At 48.1% G+C, this 16,224-nt stretch overlaps 1 protein-coding gene across 1 annotated transcript in view; it reads right to left on the minus strand.

Annotated features, from left to right (window-relative positions):
• Nucleotides 1–754: 754 nt before the first annotated feature.
• ccnf (cyclin F) overlaps nt 755–16,224 on the minus strand; it is a 119,221-nt gene continuing 103,751 nt past the window's right edge. Inside the window, exon 17 of the mRNA XM_072269590.1 lies at nt 755–2,991. Coding sequence (XP_072125691.1) covers nt 2,573–2,991 — 419 coding nt within the window. The 3' untranslated portion in view covers nt 755–2,572. The remainder of the gene's footprint in view (nt 2,992–16,224) is intronic.

Genomic DNA, 16,224 nt, shown 5'->3' on the forward strand with positions numbered 1-16,224 from the left:
ATCTGTCCAAATACAGACCCCCGAGGAAAACCACTAGGCACTGGCAGCCAACCAGAAAAGGCCCCCTATTTCCACTCGCTGCCTCCTGTCTATCAGCCATTCCTCTATCCACGTCTTTATCTTTCCTGTAATGCCAAGCAATTTTATATTGTTAAGCAGTCTCATGTGTGGCACCTTGTCAAAGGCCTTCTGAAAATCCAAGTACACAACATCAACTGATTCTCCTTTGACTATCCTGTTTATTATTTCTTCAAAGAATTCCAACAGACTTGTCAGGCAAGATTTTACCTTGAGGAAACCATGCTGACTATGCCTATTTTATCATGTGCCTTCAAGGACTCTAAAACCATATCCTTAACATTGACTTCAACATATTCTGAACCACTGAGGTTAGACTAACTGGCCTACAGTTAGTCTTTCTTCTGCCTCTCTCTCTTCTTGAAGAGTGGACTGATATTTGTAATTTTCCAGTCTTCTGGAACCATTCCAGAATCAATCTCTTCATATTCTCATTGACAAATTCTAACTCTTAAAAAAAAACTGTATTTTGGAAGTTATTTTTGTAGGAAAAAATGTGGTTTGCTTCCTTTATCCTAGTGGTGCCTTTATTGTTCCCTACCTAGAACTACAGGATGTGGATTACAGTGTGACACATGAATTGATTACTTAGCTCAGTAGGAATCAAATTAAACCATAATGAAATCACAGAGATTGTTGTAAATACACAGACCATCACATCAGTTAACCACTTTGTAAAATATATCTTTACTTGTAACACTGCATGTAAGGTGAACAGGTAGGCTTGCCAAAAATAAATGTAACAAACACTGACATTCTCACATACTCAAGATGAAATATGCAGGTTTAAGCAACAGGGGTTCCACAGATGTAGTAAATTCAAGTAACACTTGTAAGATTTTGAATTACTTTGCCAGAATCAAAAGTTTACCAGGTTTGACAGCTGCATTTTGTGTCAGGTCTGGTGTTTCTGGACCTAGAGTTTCTGCAACTAACAGATTGTTACTAAAGTTGACATTTAAAAACCAATAAGGAAACATTAAACTCAAGGCGGGGCATAATTCCACATTGATTCAATATAAAAGATAACAATATTTTATTCACTAACCAAAAAGCTCAATAATAATTGTAAATTTTCCCCACAGAACCACTTGAAATTCCAAAGTGCCAACACACATTTTCTACATCCAGACTCCTCATGTTAAAAAGGGTGAGATCACAAAGCGGTCATTTTAATTTTTTTTTTACAAAAATACATTGAATTTCATTTACAACAAAAACTAAGAAATGAAATGCATTTCAAATGTACTCAGTTGTCAACATAATCAAAAGTTTAAAAAACACTGAGTTTGGTTATACACTTGCTCATTTTCTGGGCCAGCTGCCCATCAAGTGTTAATTTGTTCTCTGCGATTTAAGCTATACATTTTTGTTTGCATATATGCTCCCTGAAAAAAGTTCTCCTACAACACATTGTTGTGCTGTATCTTTCATTTTCACAGTTTGCCGATATTCCAATTTTTGCAGTGATTATTTGCTGTCCATCAATAGCTTCGGCACAAACACACAGTGGGCTCCCATTTGATCAGTCTGCACACATTAATATGAGTTTCAAGTGCAGTTTCCCACCACACCTTCTCACATTGACAGAAACACAGCCAAGAAAAGCAGTAAACTGACCATTTCCAAATGTCAGACACTTAACAAACAGAACTTGCTCAGCATCAATTGCTAGCCCCAGCACTGTGGGGAAATATAATCCAGTTACAAGTCTAATCATCCTTGAATCAATGCATTGAAGTGGTTTTGTCAAACAGCTGTACACACGGTGTAACATCAAACAGAATCCACCTTAGTTTTAGTGTTGAACAGCTAGTGGTGACTCTTTTGAGTCTCCTAACATTGTCATTTCTCCTTAAAGGCAGTGGCAACTAACAAAGTGCTGTTTTGGTGCTATGAACCAAGGAATGGCAGCATTGACGGACAGGTTTTAGAAGGTTTGCTCAATGCAGGTACTAGCTTTTTACAGGGACATTTGCCATTGAAGACAAATGGAAACCAAATCATTGCCCAAACAGCCCCAAAGCCATACAGAACACCCGGATGTTAAATATAACAAACAAGATACCTATTGAGAGTTTACCTGGTGAAGTATCAGGCTTTATGGCCAATACTTTAGTACCCTTGATAGGACTGGGCGTTTGAGAAAGATGCACTTTGTACCAGATTATATAATCCTGAACTGTTTAACACTCAAGTGTGATGTTAGGCTGTAACCTGCAAACCAGACAAAACCGACACAAGTGTTTAAATGTAATGTTCCCAGTGTAACAGGGATGTAAACAGTAGCCTTAGCACCATTTCCAAAGCGACACCAACAGGGAGGATCAAGTACAAAATAAATGCCATCCCCAAGTTGTATTGTAAATCATTTAGGACAATTCACCACAGTTCATTCCCCTTCAGTTCTGAACTTGCTCAAATCTCACAACATAGTACAGAACCAATACTTCCAGATCAAATTCATTCCAATTGAAAAGCAATTCATTTTCTTTTAGACACTCAACTCCAAGTCTGAATCATCTTTGTCATGTTCTGCACCGTTCTTGCGTTTGATGGGCCTCCTACGAGAGGGCGGCAGCTGTTGCCCAGAGCCTTCAGGTTCTGGTTCATGGCCCAGGTGGAAGCATTGTGTACTACAGGAGGAAGGAGTTGCTTCAATGCGCTCCACTGCAGGAGACAGTCTCGAGATGGATGGTAATGATTGGTGAGGGTCTGACGAGGAGGGGCTTTCGCTGGTCACAGACAAGTACCCTGAGCTGAGCTCCCCCTGCAGATCTTGGGATTCACTCACTTTATGTCTGTGTGACGCTGGCAGTAGCTGGTCATCCATCAGGCTATACTCCGAACTCTCCTCACCTGTTGCTTCATAATTCTCACTGGCTGTAGCTGGGTCCTCCAGTCCAGCAATATCTACAAGAGATTATTAATTGAACATTGTAGACCAGCTGGTTAACTGCTTACAAAGAACATTAAATACAAGGAGAGGAAATATGAAGTGGCAGTGGGTTCTCTCAGCAATAGTGGTGTTAACAGATTTAAATCATGCAGAGTACACACACAGAATCCAAAGTGCCACTGAAACCTTAATTTAGAAACACAGATCAATCAAAAACAGACAGCATGAATTTAACAGAAGGTTCCACTAGGCACAACGACATTCTTTGCAAAGGGCCGAAGATGTCTATGTGTCTGATGTAGTCCATGTGGATTTTAGCAAAGTTTTTGACAAGTCCTCATATGGCGGGCTGGTCTAAGCAAAAGCCCAGTGGAGCCAAAACACTGTGGCAAAGGCAGGATAAAACACATAATGCATGATGACTGCACTGTGGCCTGAACATTTTTACCTGTGGTGTTATTGGGTATCTGCCTGGTCTTTTTCTCTGTAACACAGCAAACAAATTTGACCCAAATCTCAGGGGCTGGGGCACCTTGGAGAACATTGCACACAAACAACATTGTGTGGCTACTGTGACGAAAGAGGGTTACAAAAAGTACACGTAGACTAAGATGTTAACTGTCCTGTGCTGGCACCAGTGGGATCAGCAGTTGATCTGCCACCTGCCTTCAGGAGAGAGAGATAAGTAAGACAACGGAGCAGCATTTGGAAATGTTAATGAAGAGACGGGAGAGCTTAACGGAAGGAGACAGCGGTCTGGGAATTGTCAAGACCGGCTCCACTTTGAACCCTGAACTGTTTGAAGTGATGGACAGGCGATACCCCAACAGGGGGATAAAAAGGGACAGGTTCGCTAAGGCACACACACACACACGACACAACGAGGTAACGAGACCCTGGAAGCGGTGCGCCTCCCACAAGTCGGTGGGAGTTTTGGGAGGGCTGATCGCGAGACCAAGCCATAGACGCACAGGGTGGAAAGGTACGATCGGCGGGAACCTGGCGTGTGTCTGCCCTTGCCTGGGTGCCGGGTTCACTGCAGAGGAACGATCGTATCTGAAACGAAGGGGTCACAGTCGGTGACCTCAGAAGACATTACAAAGGGCTCGCCCGAAAGCTGACTGTGAGGAATATCGAAGGTCTGTTTGGAATCCGACTTGAATATTCATTCGCTTTCGCTCTCTCTCTCTCTCTCTCTCCTTCCCTCCCCGCCCACAGCCACGGCAGTGATTACTGTGAACTGAACTGAGCTGAACTGAACTGAACTGAACTGAACTCCATTGAACTGAACTTTGTGTCACTTTGAAACTGGTCATTTAGCCCTAGACGACGATAGAGCTTGATTGATCCTGTTATCCTAATTCTGTGTACATGTGTGTTTATCATTGCTGAACTGTTGCATTTATTATCCTTTTGGTTAGAGTACTGTGTTGCTTATTTCTTTAATGAAACTTTCTTAATCCAGTAATCCAGACTCCAACTGAGTGATCCATTTCTGCTGGTTTGGCAACCCAGTTATGGGGTACGTAACAGAAGTGGAATTCTCGTCCGCGATTTTGAACGCTAAATTTGGGACGGAGTAAATTGATTGGGTTAAAATTCCTGAAAGAAAGAAAAGACAAACAGAAGAAATGGAGGCTGAGGAATTTATAAAGGTGCCGACCTTGGAGGCAGTAGAGGATGCCAGGAAAGCGGAATTGGCAGCTGTGGCCAAACGGTTGAATCTTGTTAAGGGGAAGTCGACAATGAGGAGAGAGGAGATACACAGAGCTATCGTAGAGCACTATGTATCTAAAGGTGTGTTTCCCCAAGGGGAGCTGGAGGTGGTGTCTATTGAAAAACCTGCTGGAGACGCGGTACAGGTGCAGATTGAAAAACTGAGACTCGAGCACGAGTTCCGGGTACGGCAGCTAGAACACGAAGAGAAACAGTTAGAACGGCGAGAAAGATAGAGGCAATGGGAGCGAGAAGAGAGGCAGAGGGAAAGGGAATTCGAGCTGGAGAGGTTAAAGATAAGGGCCGAGCAGGGGCCCGTGCCGAACCAAGGTGGAGGGTTCAGGGCGACCCAAGAGGTTAGGCTGGTTCCCCCCTTTGACGATACCGATGTGGATTGGTACTTTCTCCATTTCGAAAAAGTTGCTGCAAGTCAGGACTGGCCGAGGGATAAGTGGGCTGCTTTGCTTCAGAGTGTACTTAAAGGAAAAGCCCAAGAAGCTTACTCAGCTTTGTCCGCGGAAGATGCCCAGAGGTATGAGGTGGTGAAAGAGGCCATCCTCAGGATTTATGAGTTGGTCCTGGAGGCATACCGGCAGAGATTCCGGAATGCGAGGAAGCAGTGGGACCGCACGTATTTAGAGTTTGCCCGTGAGATGCAGACATATTGTGAGCGTTGGTGCGCCTCGAAGGGGGTAGATGGGGATTATGACAGACTGCTACAGCTGATTCTGACTGAGCAGTTTGAAGGTTATGTCCCTGAGGGTATGAGACCCTACCCAGATGAGAAAGAGGCAGCCACGTTAGCCGCAACTGCTAAGTTAGCAGATGAGTACGCGTTGACGCATAAAATGAAGTTTGCCCTGAGTAAAGGCTACCAGAAGGGTCGTCAGGACGGCGGGGAGAGTCCGCCAGAAAAGTCAGAAAATAAGCTGGGGTCTAGTGAGAAGGATAAGGTAGACCGGGAGCAGTCTGGTAGGAAGTCTCCTGGGGTCGTCTGTTATAATTGTGGGAAAGTTGGACACTTTGCGTCCAGGTGTTTTGCCCCAAAGAAGGAGACGAGGAAAGGAAAAATGGTGATTTTGACTGGCTGTATCGAGCTGGTAAACGAACCACTAGGAGAGGAAAGGTCTGCCAAAGTTCAGGAAGGGCACGAGAGGTTTATCTTGGCCGGATTGGTGTCAGTGAAGGAGGGGTTAAAACCAGTTCCAGTGCGGATCTGGAGAGACACGGGAGCGTGTCAGTCACTGATACTGAAGAGTGTATTAGAGTTTAGCTCGGAGACCCAGACTGGGGAGGTCAAGGTCAAAGGTATTGGGGAAGGGACAGAGGCAGTCCCTTTGCACCAGATACACCTACAAAGCAACTTGGTCTCTGGACTAGTCACGATCGGGGTGAGGCCCGAATTACCGATGAAAGGCGTGGAAGTCTTGCTCGGTAATGACCTCGCCGGGGGAATTGTGTTCTCGACAGTGAGCTTGACAGGTCAGCCTGCCAGCATTGAGGCCCCGCCCATGGACTCACAGGTTCATACCGGGACTGCCGAAGTAAATTTAGCTGAGACGTTTCTGCCAGCCTTGTACGAGGAGGGGGTAGAAAGTGAAAAGAAGGAACGTAATGAAACAGGAGGAAGTGGGGAAATTAAGGTAGATTTATCGGTAGGAAAGAAGGACTTTATACAGGTACAGGAGCGAGATGAGGAGACAGCTTTCTCTGAAGCAGGATTAAAAAGAGAGCCAGTAGGCTATTGTGTGGAGGAGGAGGTGCTAAGGAAGGAAGGGAGACCAAGTACCGCAGATGAGGAATGGGGGATGGTGCCAAAAATCTCTGGGGATGAGATTTTTAATCTGGCCCACAAGGTACCCCTCGGTGGACATTTTGAGGTGCTGAAGGAAACAGTCAGTGGAACCATGAAAGAGGTTTACTGGCTGCACAGGAGGAAGGATGTTATTGATTATGGCAGACGCGAACTGAGACGGTCACAGGCTTTTGATATGCTAACAAACCTAGTCGGTGTTAGCGCGGAAATCAATGAAACGAGGGTCCCCCTGATAAGGAAAAAAAAAAACCATTTTGAAAAGGTGAGTATGGTATCGACCAGATGGGAGAAGGCTATTGTTTTGGCCAGCTCTGCTGATAAAGTCTCTCCCTTAATCCCCGAACAAAGCGACTCTTTAGGAGAAGTAATTAAACGGCTCACACACGTGTGTTTGATTGTCCCGAGGCGATGCAAACAACTGGGACGTTGGGTGGTGTTTGTCACGCTAGGTCAACCTAGTGAGCAACATCCCTTCAGTGACGAAAGGGCTAACGAACACAGAAGTGTGTATTGGCGATGTGATACGGCTGTCTGAAGCCAGCTTGATAGTGAACCTTGAAAAAAATGAGTTCAGCCACACGAAGGTCACTTATCTGGGAATTGTGGTTACACAGGGGCAGCTGGCAGCGATGCAAGCTGAAGTGCGGGCTATCTCTGACATCCCAACCCCGACAGACAAGAGGGCCCTCAGAAGGCTCTTGGAGATGGTGGGGTACTGTAGGAAGTTTTGCAATAACTCTGCGGTTACTACCCCTCCCCCTCCTACTAAGCCCTTGCGAGAGAAAACTAAGTCGGGATGGGACGACCCTTGTTATCGTGGTCCGGGACGAAACCCAATGAGAGGTTACACTGATCGCAATTCATCAGTGTTTTCGGCCACTATGAAGTTTGCTAAGTTGAAGCCTGGTTTAGGGGATTATTAATAACACATATAAAAGGAACAGAAAATGTAATTGCTGACTGTCCGTCAGGTGGTGACAACTTAAAATTCTCTGTATTAGCCAAATAGCTGATGAAGATGTATATTTGTGTGTATCTAATAATGTATTCATGTTTGTAATTTTTACCCCGATAAAAATCCTTAAAGGGGAGGGGTGTGACGAAAGAGGGTTACAAAAGTACACCTAGACTAAGACGTTAACTGTCCTGTGCTGGCACCAGTGGGATCAGCAGTTGATCTGCCACCTGTCTTCAGGAGAGAGATAAGTAAGACAATGGAGCAGCATTTGGAAATGTTAATGAAGAGACGGGAGAGCTTAACGGAAGGAGACAGTGGTCTGGAATTGTCAAGATCGGCTCCTCTTTGAACCCCGAACTGTTTGAAGTGACGGACAGATGATACCCCAACAGGGGGATAAAAAGGGACAGGTTCACTAAGGCACACACACACGACACAACGAGGTAACGAGACCCTGGAAGCGGTGCGCCTCCCACAAGTCGGTGGAAGTTTTGGAGGGCTGCTCATGGGACCAAGCCATAGACGCACAGAGTGGAAAGGTACGATCGGCAGGAACCTGGCGTGTGTCCGCCCTTGCTTGGGTGCCAGGTTCACTGCAGAGGAACGATCGTATCTGAAACGGAGGGGTCACAGTCGGTTACCTCAGAAGACATTACAAAGGGCTCGCCCGAAAGCTGACTGTGAGGAATATCGAAGGTCTGTTTGGAATCCGACTTGAATATTCATTCGCTTTCGCTCTCTCTCTCCTTCCTCCCCCCGTCCACCGCCACGGCAGTGATTACTGTGAACTGAACTGAACTTTGCATCACTTTGAAACTGGTCATTTACCCCGAGACGATGACAGAGCCTGATTGATCCTGTTATCCAAATTCTGTGTACACGTGTGTTTATCATTGCTGAACTGTTGCATTTATTATCCTTCTGGTTAGAGTACTGTGTTACTTATTTCTTTAATAAAACTTTCTTAGTTCCAGTAATCCAGACTCCAACTGAGTGATCCATTTCTGCTGGTTTGGCAACCCAGTTACGGGGTATGTAACACTACAGAGCAAAAAGGTGACAAATATTGATGATTGGTGAGTTAGGCAAAGAAGAAATTGAAAAGTCGGGAACTGTGTGAGGTGCAACAGGGCAACAAGATGGTCAATAAATGATGTGGAGGCACAGATTGTCTGCAGATTGGTAAAGTTAGCAATAAGGGGTAGGGGTTTACTTTCCCACGCAGAGGAAAAGAATGAAATCAGCTCTCCATACAACACCAACTCCAGCTCAAACACCACCCACAGCTTCCAATACTCCAAATCCAGCTCAAACACCACTCACAGCTCTCCATACAACACCAACTCCAGCTCAAACACCACCCACAGCTCTCCATACAACACCCACTCCAGCTCAAACACCAACCACAGCTCTCCATACAACACCAACTCCAGCTGAAACACCACCCACAGCTCTCCATACAACACCAAATCCAGCTGAAACACCACCCACAGCTCTCCATACACCAACTCCAGCTCAAAGACCACCCACAGCTCTCCATACAACACCAATTCCAGCTCAAACACCACCCACAGCTCTCCATACAACACCAACTCCAGCTCAAACACCACTCACAGCTCTCCATACAACACTAACTCCAGCTCAAACACCACCCACAGCTCTCCATACAACACTAACTCCAGCTCAAACACCACCCACAGCTCTCCAGACACCAACTCCAGCTCAAACACCACCCACAGTTCTCCATACAACAGCAACTCCAGCTCAAACACCACCCACAGCTCTCCATACACCAACTCCAGCTCAAACACCACCCACAGCTCTCCATACAACACCAACTCCAGCTCAAACACCACCCACAGCTCTCAATACAACACCAACTCCAGCTCAAACACCACCCACAGCTCTCCATACAACACCAACTCATGGTCAAACACCACCCACAGTTCGCCATACAACACCAACTACAGCTCAAACACCACCCACAGCTCTCCATACAACACCAACTCCAGCTCAAACACCACCCACAGCTCTCCATCCAACACCAACTCCAGCTCAAACACCACCCACAGTTCGCCATACAACACCAACTCCAGCTCAAACACCACCCACAGCTCTCCATACAACACCAACTCCAGCTCAAAGACCACCCACAGCTCTCCATACAACACCAATTCCAGCTCAAACACCACCCACAGCTCTCCAGACAACACCAACTCCAGCTCAAACACCATCCACAGCTCTCAATACAACACCAACTCCAGCTCAAACACCACGCACAGCTCTCCATACAGCACCAACTCAAACACCACCCACAGCTCTCCATACAACACCAACTCCAGCTCAAACACCACCCACAGCTCTCCATACAACACCAACTCAAACACCACCCACAGCTCTCCAAACAACACCAACTCCAGCTCAAACACCACCCACAGCTCTCCAAACACCAACTCCAACTCAAAGACCACCCACAGCTCTCCATACAACACTAACTCCAGCTCAAACACCACCCACAGCTCTCCATACAACACTAACTACAGCTGAAACACCACCCACAGCTCTCCATACAACACTAACTCCAGCTCAAACACCACCCACAGCTCTCCATACAACACCAGCTCCAGCTGAAACACCACCCACAGCTCTCCATACAACACCAAATCCAGCTCAAACACCACCCACAGCTCTCCATACACCAACTCCAGCTCAAACACCACCCACAGCTCTCCATACAACACCAACTCCAGCTCAAACACCACCCACAGCTCTCCATACAACACCAACTCCAGCTCAAACACCACCCACAGCTCTCCTTACAACACCAACTCCAGCTCAACCACCCACAGCTCTCCATACAACACCAACTCCAGCTCAAACACCACCCACAGCTCTCCATACAACACCAACTCCAGCTCAAACACCACCCACAGCTCTCCATACAACACCAACTCCAGCTCAAACACCACCCACAGCTCTCCATACAACACCAACTCAAACACCACCCACAGCTCTCCATACAACACCAAGTCCAGCTCAAACACCACCCACAGCTCTCCATACAACACCAACTCCAGCTCAAAGACCACCCACAGCTCTCCAGACACCAACTCCAGCTCAAACACCACCCACAGCTCTCCATACAACACCAACTCCAGCTCAAACACCACCCACAGCTCTCCATACAACACCAACTCCAGCTCAAAGACCACCCACAGCTCTCCATACAACACCAACTCCAGCTCAAACACCACCCACACCTCTCCATACAACACCAACTCCAGCTCAAACACCACCCACAGCTCTCCATACAACACCAACTTCAGGTCAAACACCACCCACAGCTCTCCATACACCAACTCAAAGACCACCCACAGTTCTCCATACAACACTAACTACAGCTCAAACACCACCCACAGCTCTCCATACACCAACTCTAGCTGAAACACCACCCACAGCTCTCCATACAACACCAACTCCAGCTCAAACACCACCCACAGCTCTCCATACAACACTAACTCCAGCTCAAACACCACCCACAGCTCTCCAGACAACACCAACTCCAGCTCAAACACCACCCACAGTTCTCCATACAACATCAACTCCAGCTCAAACACCACCCACAGCTCTCCATACACCACCAACTCCAGCTCAAACACCACCCACAGCTCTCCATACAACACCAACTGCAGCTCAAACACCACCCACAGCTCTCCATACAACACCAACTCAAACACCACCCACAGCTCTCCATACAACACCAACTCCAGCTCAAACACAACCCACAGCTCTCCATACACCACCAACTCCAGCTCAAACACCACCCACAGCCCTCCATACACCAACTCCAGCTCAAACACCACCCACAGCACTCCATACAACACCAACTCAAACACCACCCACAGCTCTCCATACAACACCAACTCCAGCTCAAACACCACCCACAGCTCTCCATACAACACCAACTCAAACACCACCCACAGCTCTCCATACACCAACTCCAACTCAAAGACCACCCACAGCTCTCCATACAACACTAACTACAGCTGAAACACCACCCACAGCTCTCCATACAACACTAACTCCAGCTCAAACACCACCCACAGCTCTCCATACAACACCAACTCCAGCTGAAACACCACCCACAGCTCTCCATACACCAACTCCAGCTCAAACACCACCCACAGCTCTCCATACACCAACTCCAGCTCAAACACCACCCACAGCTCTACATACAACACCAACTCCAGCTGAAACACCACCCACAGCTCTCCATACAACACCAACTCCAGCTCAAACACCACCCACAGCTCTCCATACACCAACTCCAGCTCAAACACCACCCACAGCTCTCCATACAACACCAACTCCAGCTCAAACACCACCCACAGCTCTCCATACAACACCAACTCCAGCTCAAACACCACCCACAGCTCTCCATACAACACCAACTCAAACACCACCCACAGCTCTCCATACAACACCAAGTCCAGCTCAAACATCACCCACAGATCTCCATGCAACACCAACTCCAGCTCAAACACCACCCACAGCTCTCCATACACCAACTCCAGCTCAAACACCACCCACAGCTCTCCATACAACACAGACTCAAACACCACCCACAGCTCTCCATACAACACCAACTCCAGCTCAAACACCACCCACAGCTCTCCAAACAACACCAACTCCAGCTCAAATACCACCCACAGCTCTCCAGACACCAACTCCAGCTCAAACACCACCCACAGCTCTCCATACAACACCAACTCCAGCTCAAACACCACCCACAGCTCTCCATACAACACCAACTCCAGCTCAAAGACCACCCACAGCTCTCCATACAACACCAACTCCAGCTCAAACACCATCCACCGCTCTCCATACAACACTAACTCCAGCTCAAACACCACCCACACCTCTCCATACAACGCCAACTCATGGTCAAACACCACCCACAGTTCGCCATACAACACCAACTACAGCTCAAACACCACCCACAGCTCTCCATACAACACCAACTCCAGCTCAAACCCCACCCACAGCTCTCCATACAACAGCAACTCCAGCTCAAACACCATCCACAGCTCTCAATACAACACCAACTCCAGCTCAAACACCACGCACAGCTCTCCATACAACACCAACTCCAGCTCAAACCCCACCCACAGCTCTCCATACAACACCAACTCCAGCTCAAACACCACCCACAGCTCTCCATACAACACCAACTCATGGTCAAACACCACCCACAGTTCGCCATACAACACCAACTACAGCTCAAACACCACCCACAGCTCTCCATACAACACCAACTCCAGCTCAAACACCACCCACAGCTCTCCATCCAACACCAACTCCAGCTCAAACACCACCCACAGCTCTCCATACAACATCAACTCATGGTCAAACACCACCCACAGTTCGCCATACAACACCAACTCCAGCTCAAACACCACCCACAGCTCTCCATACAACACCAACTCCAGCTCAAAGACCACCCACAGCTCTCCATACAACACCAATTCCAGCTCAAACACCACCCACAGCTCTCCATACAACACTAACTCCAGCTCAAACACCACCCACAGCTCTCCATACAACACCAATTCCAGCTCAAACACCACCCACAGCTCTCCATACAACACCAAATCCAGCTGAAACACCACCCACAGCTCTCCATACAACACCAACTCCAGCTCAAACACCACCCACAGCTCTCCATACAACACCAACTCCAGCAGAAACACCACCTGCAGCTCTCCATACAACACCAAATCCAGCTGAAACACCACCCACAGCTCTCCATACACCAACTCCAGCTCAAAGACCACCCACAGTTCTCCATACAACACCAATTCCAGCTCAAACACCACCCACAGCTCTCCATACAACACCAACTCCAGCTCAAACACCACCCACAGCTCTCCATACAACACCAACTCCAGCTCAAACACCACCCACAGCTCTCCATACAACACCAACTCCAGCTCAAACACCACCCACAGCTCTCCATACAACACCAACTCAAACACCACCCACAGCTCTCCATACAACACCAAGTCCAGCTCAAACACCACCCACAGCTCTCCATACAACACCAACTCCAGCTCAAAGACCACCCACAGCTCTCCAGACACCAACTCCAGCTCAAACACCACCCACAGCTCTCCATACAACACCAACTCCAGCTCAAACACCACCCACAGCTCTCCATACAACACCAACTCCAGCTCAAAGACCACCCACAGCTCTCCATACAACACCAACTCCAGCTCAAACACCACCCACACCTCTCCATACAACACCAACTCCAGCTCAAACACCACCCACAGCTCTCCATACAACACCAACTTCAGGTCAAACACCACCCACAGCTCTCCATACACCAACTCAAAGACCACCCACAGTTCTCCATACAACACTAACTACAGCTCAAACACCACCCACAGCTCTCCATACACCAACTCTAGCTGAAACACCACCCACAGCTCTCCATACAACACCAACTCCAGCTCAAACACCACCCACAGCTCTCCATACAACACTAACTCCAGCTCAAACACCACCCACAGCTCTCCAGACAACACCAACTCCAGCTCAAACACCACCCACAGTTCTCCATACAACATCAACTCCAGCTCAAACACCACCCACAGCTCTCCATACACCACCAACTCCAGCTCAAACACCACCCACAGCTCTCCATACAACACCAACTGCAGCTCAAACACCACCCACAGCTCTCCATACAACACCAACTCAAACACCACCCACAGCTCTCCATACAACACCAACTCCAGCTCAAACACAACCCACAGCTCTCCATACACCACCAACTCCAGCTCAAACACCACCCACAGCCCTCCATACACCAACTCCAGCTCAAACACCACCCACAGCACTCCATACAACACCAACTCAAACACCACCCACAGCTCTCCATACAACACCAACTCCAGCTCAAACACCACCCACAGCTCTCCATACAACACCAACTCAAACACCACCCACAGCTCTCCATACACCAACTCCAACTCAAAGACCACCCACAGCTCTCCATACAACACTAACTACAGCTGAAACACCACCCACAGCTCTCCATACAACACTAACTCCAGCTCAAACACCACCCACAGCTCTCCATACAACACCAACTCCAGCTGAAACACCACCCACAGCTCTCCATACACCAACTCCAGCTCAAACACCACCCACAGCTCTCCATACACCAACTCCAGCTCAAACACCACCCACAGCTCTACATACAACACCAACTCCAGCTGAAACACCACCCACAGCTCTCCATACAACACCAACTCCAGCTCAAACACCACCCACAGCTCTCCATACACCAACTCCAGCTCAAACACCACCCACAGCTCTCCATACAACACCAACTCCAGCTCAAACACCACCCACAGCTCTCCATACAACACCAACTCCAGCTCAAACACCACCCACAGCTCTCCATACAACACCAACTCAAACACCACCCACAGCTCTCCATACAACACCAAGTCCAGCTCAAACATCACCCACAGATCTCCATGCAACACCAACTCCAGCTCAAACACCACCCACAGCTCTCCATACACCAACTCCAGCTCAAACACCACCCACAGCTCTCCATACAACACAGACTCAAACACCACCCACAGCTCTCCATACAACACCAACTCCAGCTCAAACACCACCCACAGCTCTCCAAACAACACCAACTCCAGCTCAAATACCACCCACAGCTCTCCAGACACCAACTCCAGCTCAAACACCACCCACAGCTCTCCATACAACACCAACTCCAGCTCAAACACCACCCACAGCTCTCCATACAACACCAACTCCAGCTCAAAGACCACCCACAGCTCTCCATACAACACCAACTCCAGCTCAAACACCATCCACCGCTCTCCATACAACACTAACTCCAGCTCAAACACCACCCACACCTCTCCATACAACGCCAACTCATGGTCAAACACCACCCACAGTTCGCCATACAACACCAACTACAGCTCAAACACCACCCACAGCTCTCCATACAACACCAACTCCAGCTCAAACCCCACCCACAGCTCTCCATACAACAGCAACTCCAGCTCAAACACCATCCACAGCTCTCAATACAACACCAACTCCAGCTCAAACACCACGCACAGCTCTCCATACAACACCAACTCCAGCTCAAACCCCACCCACAGCTCTCCATACAACACCAACTCCAGCTCAAACACCACCCACAGCTCTCCATACAACACCAACTCATGGTCAAACACCACCCACAGTTCGCCATACAACACCAACTACAGCTCAAACACCACCCACAGCTCTCCATACAACACCAACTCCAGCTCAAACACCACCCACAGCTCTCCATCCAACACCAACTCCAGCTCAAACACCACCCACAGCTCTCCATACAACATCAACTCATGGTCAAACACCACCCACAGTTCGCCATACAACACCAACTCCAGCTCAAACACCACCCACAGCTCTCCATACAACACCAACTCCAGCTCAAAGACCACCCACAGCTCTCCATACAACACCAATTCCAGCTCAAACACCACCCACAGCTCTCCATACAACACTAACTCCAGCTCAAACACCACCCACAGCTCTCCATACAACACCAATTCCAGCTCAAACACCACCCACAGCTCTCCATACAACACCAAATCCAGCTGAAACACCACCCACAGCTCTCCATACAACACCAACTCCAGCTCAAACACCACCCACAGCTCTCCA

Source organism: Mobula birostris, chromosome 9 (assembly GCF_030028105.1).
Source record: "Mobula birostris isolate sMobBir1 chromosome 9, sMobBir1.hap1, whole genome shotgun sequence".
NCBI classification, from domain to species: Eukaryota; Metazoa; Chordata; class Chondrichthyes; order Myliobatiformes; family Myliobatidae; genus Mobula; species Mobula birostris.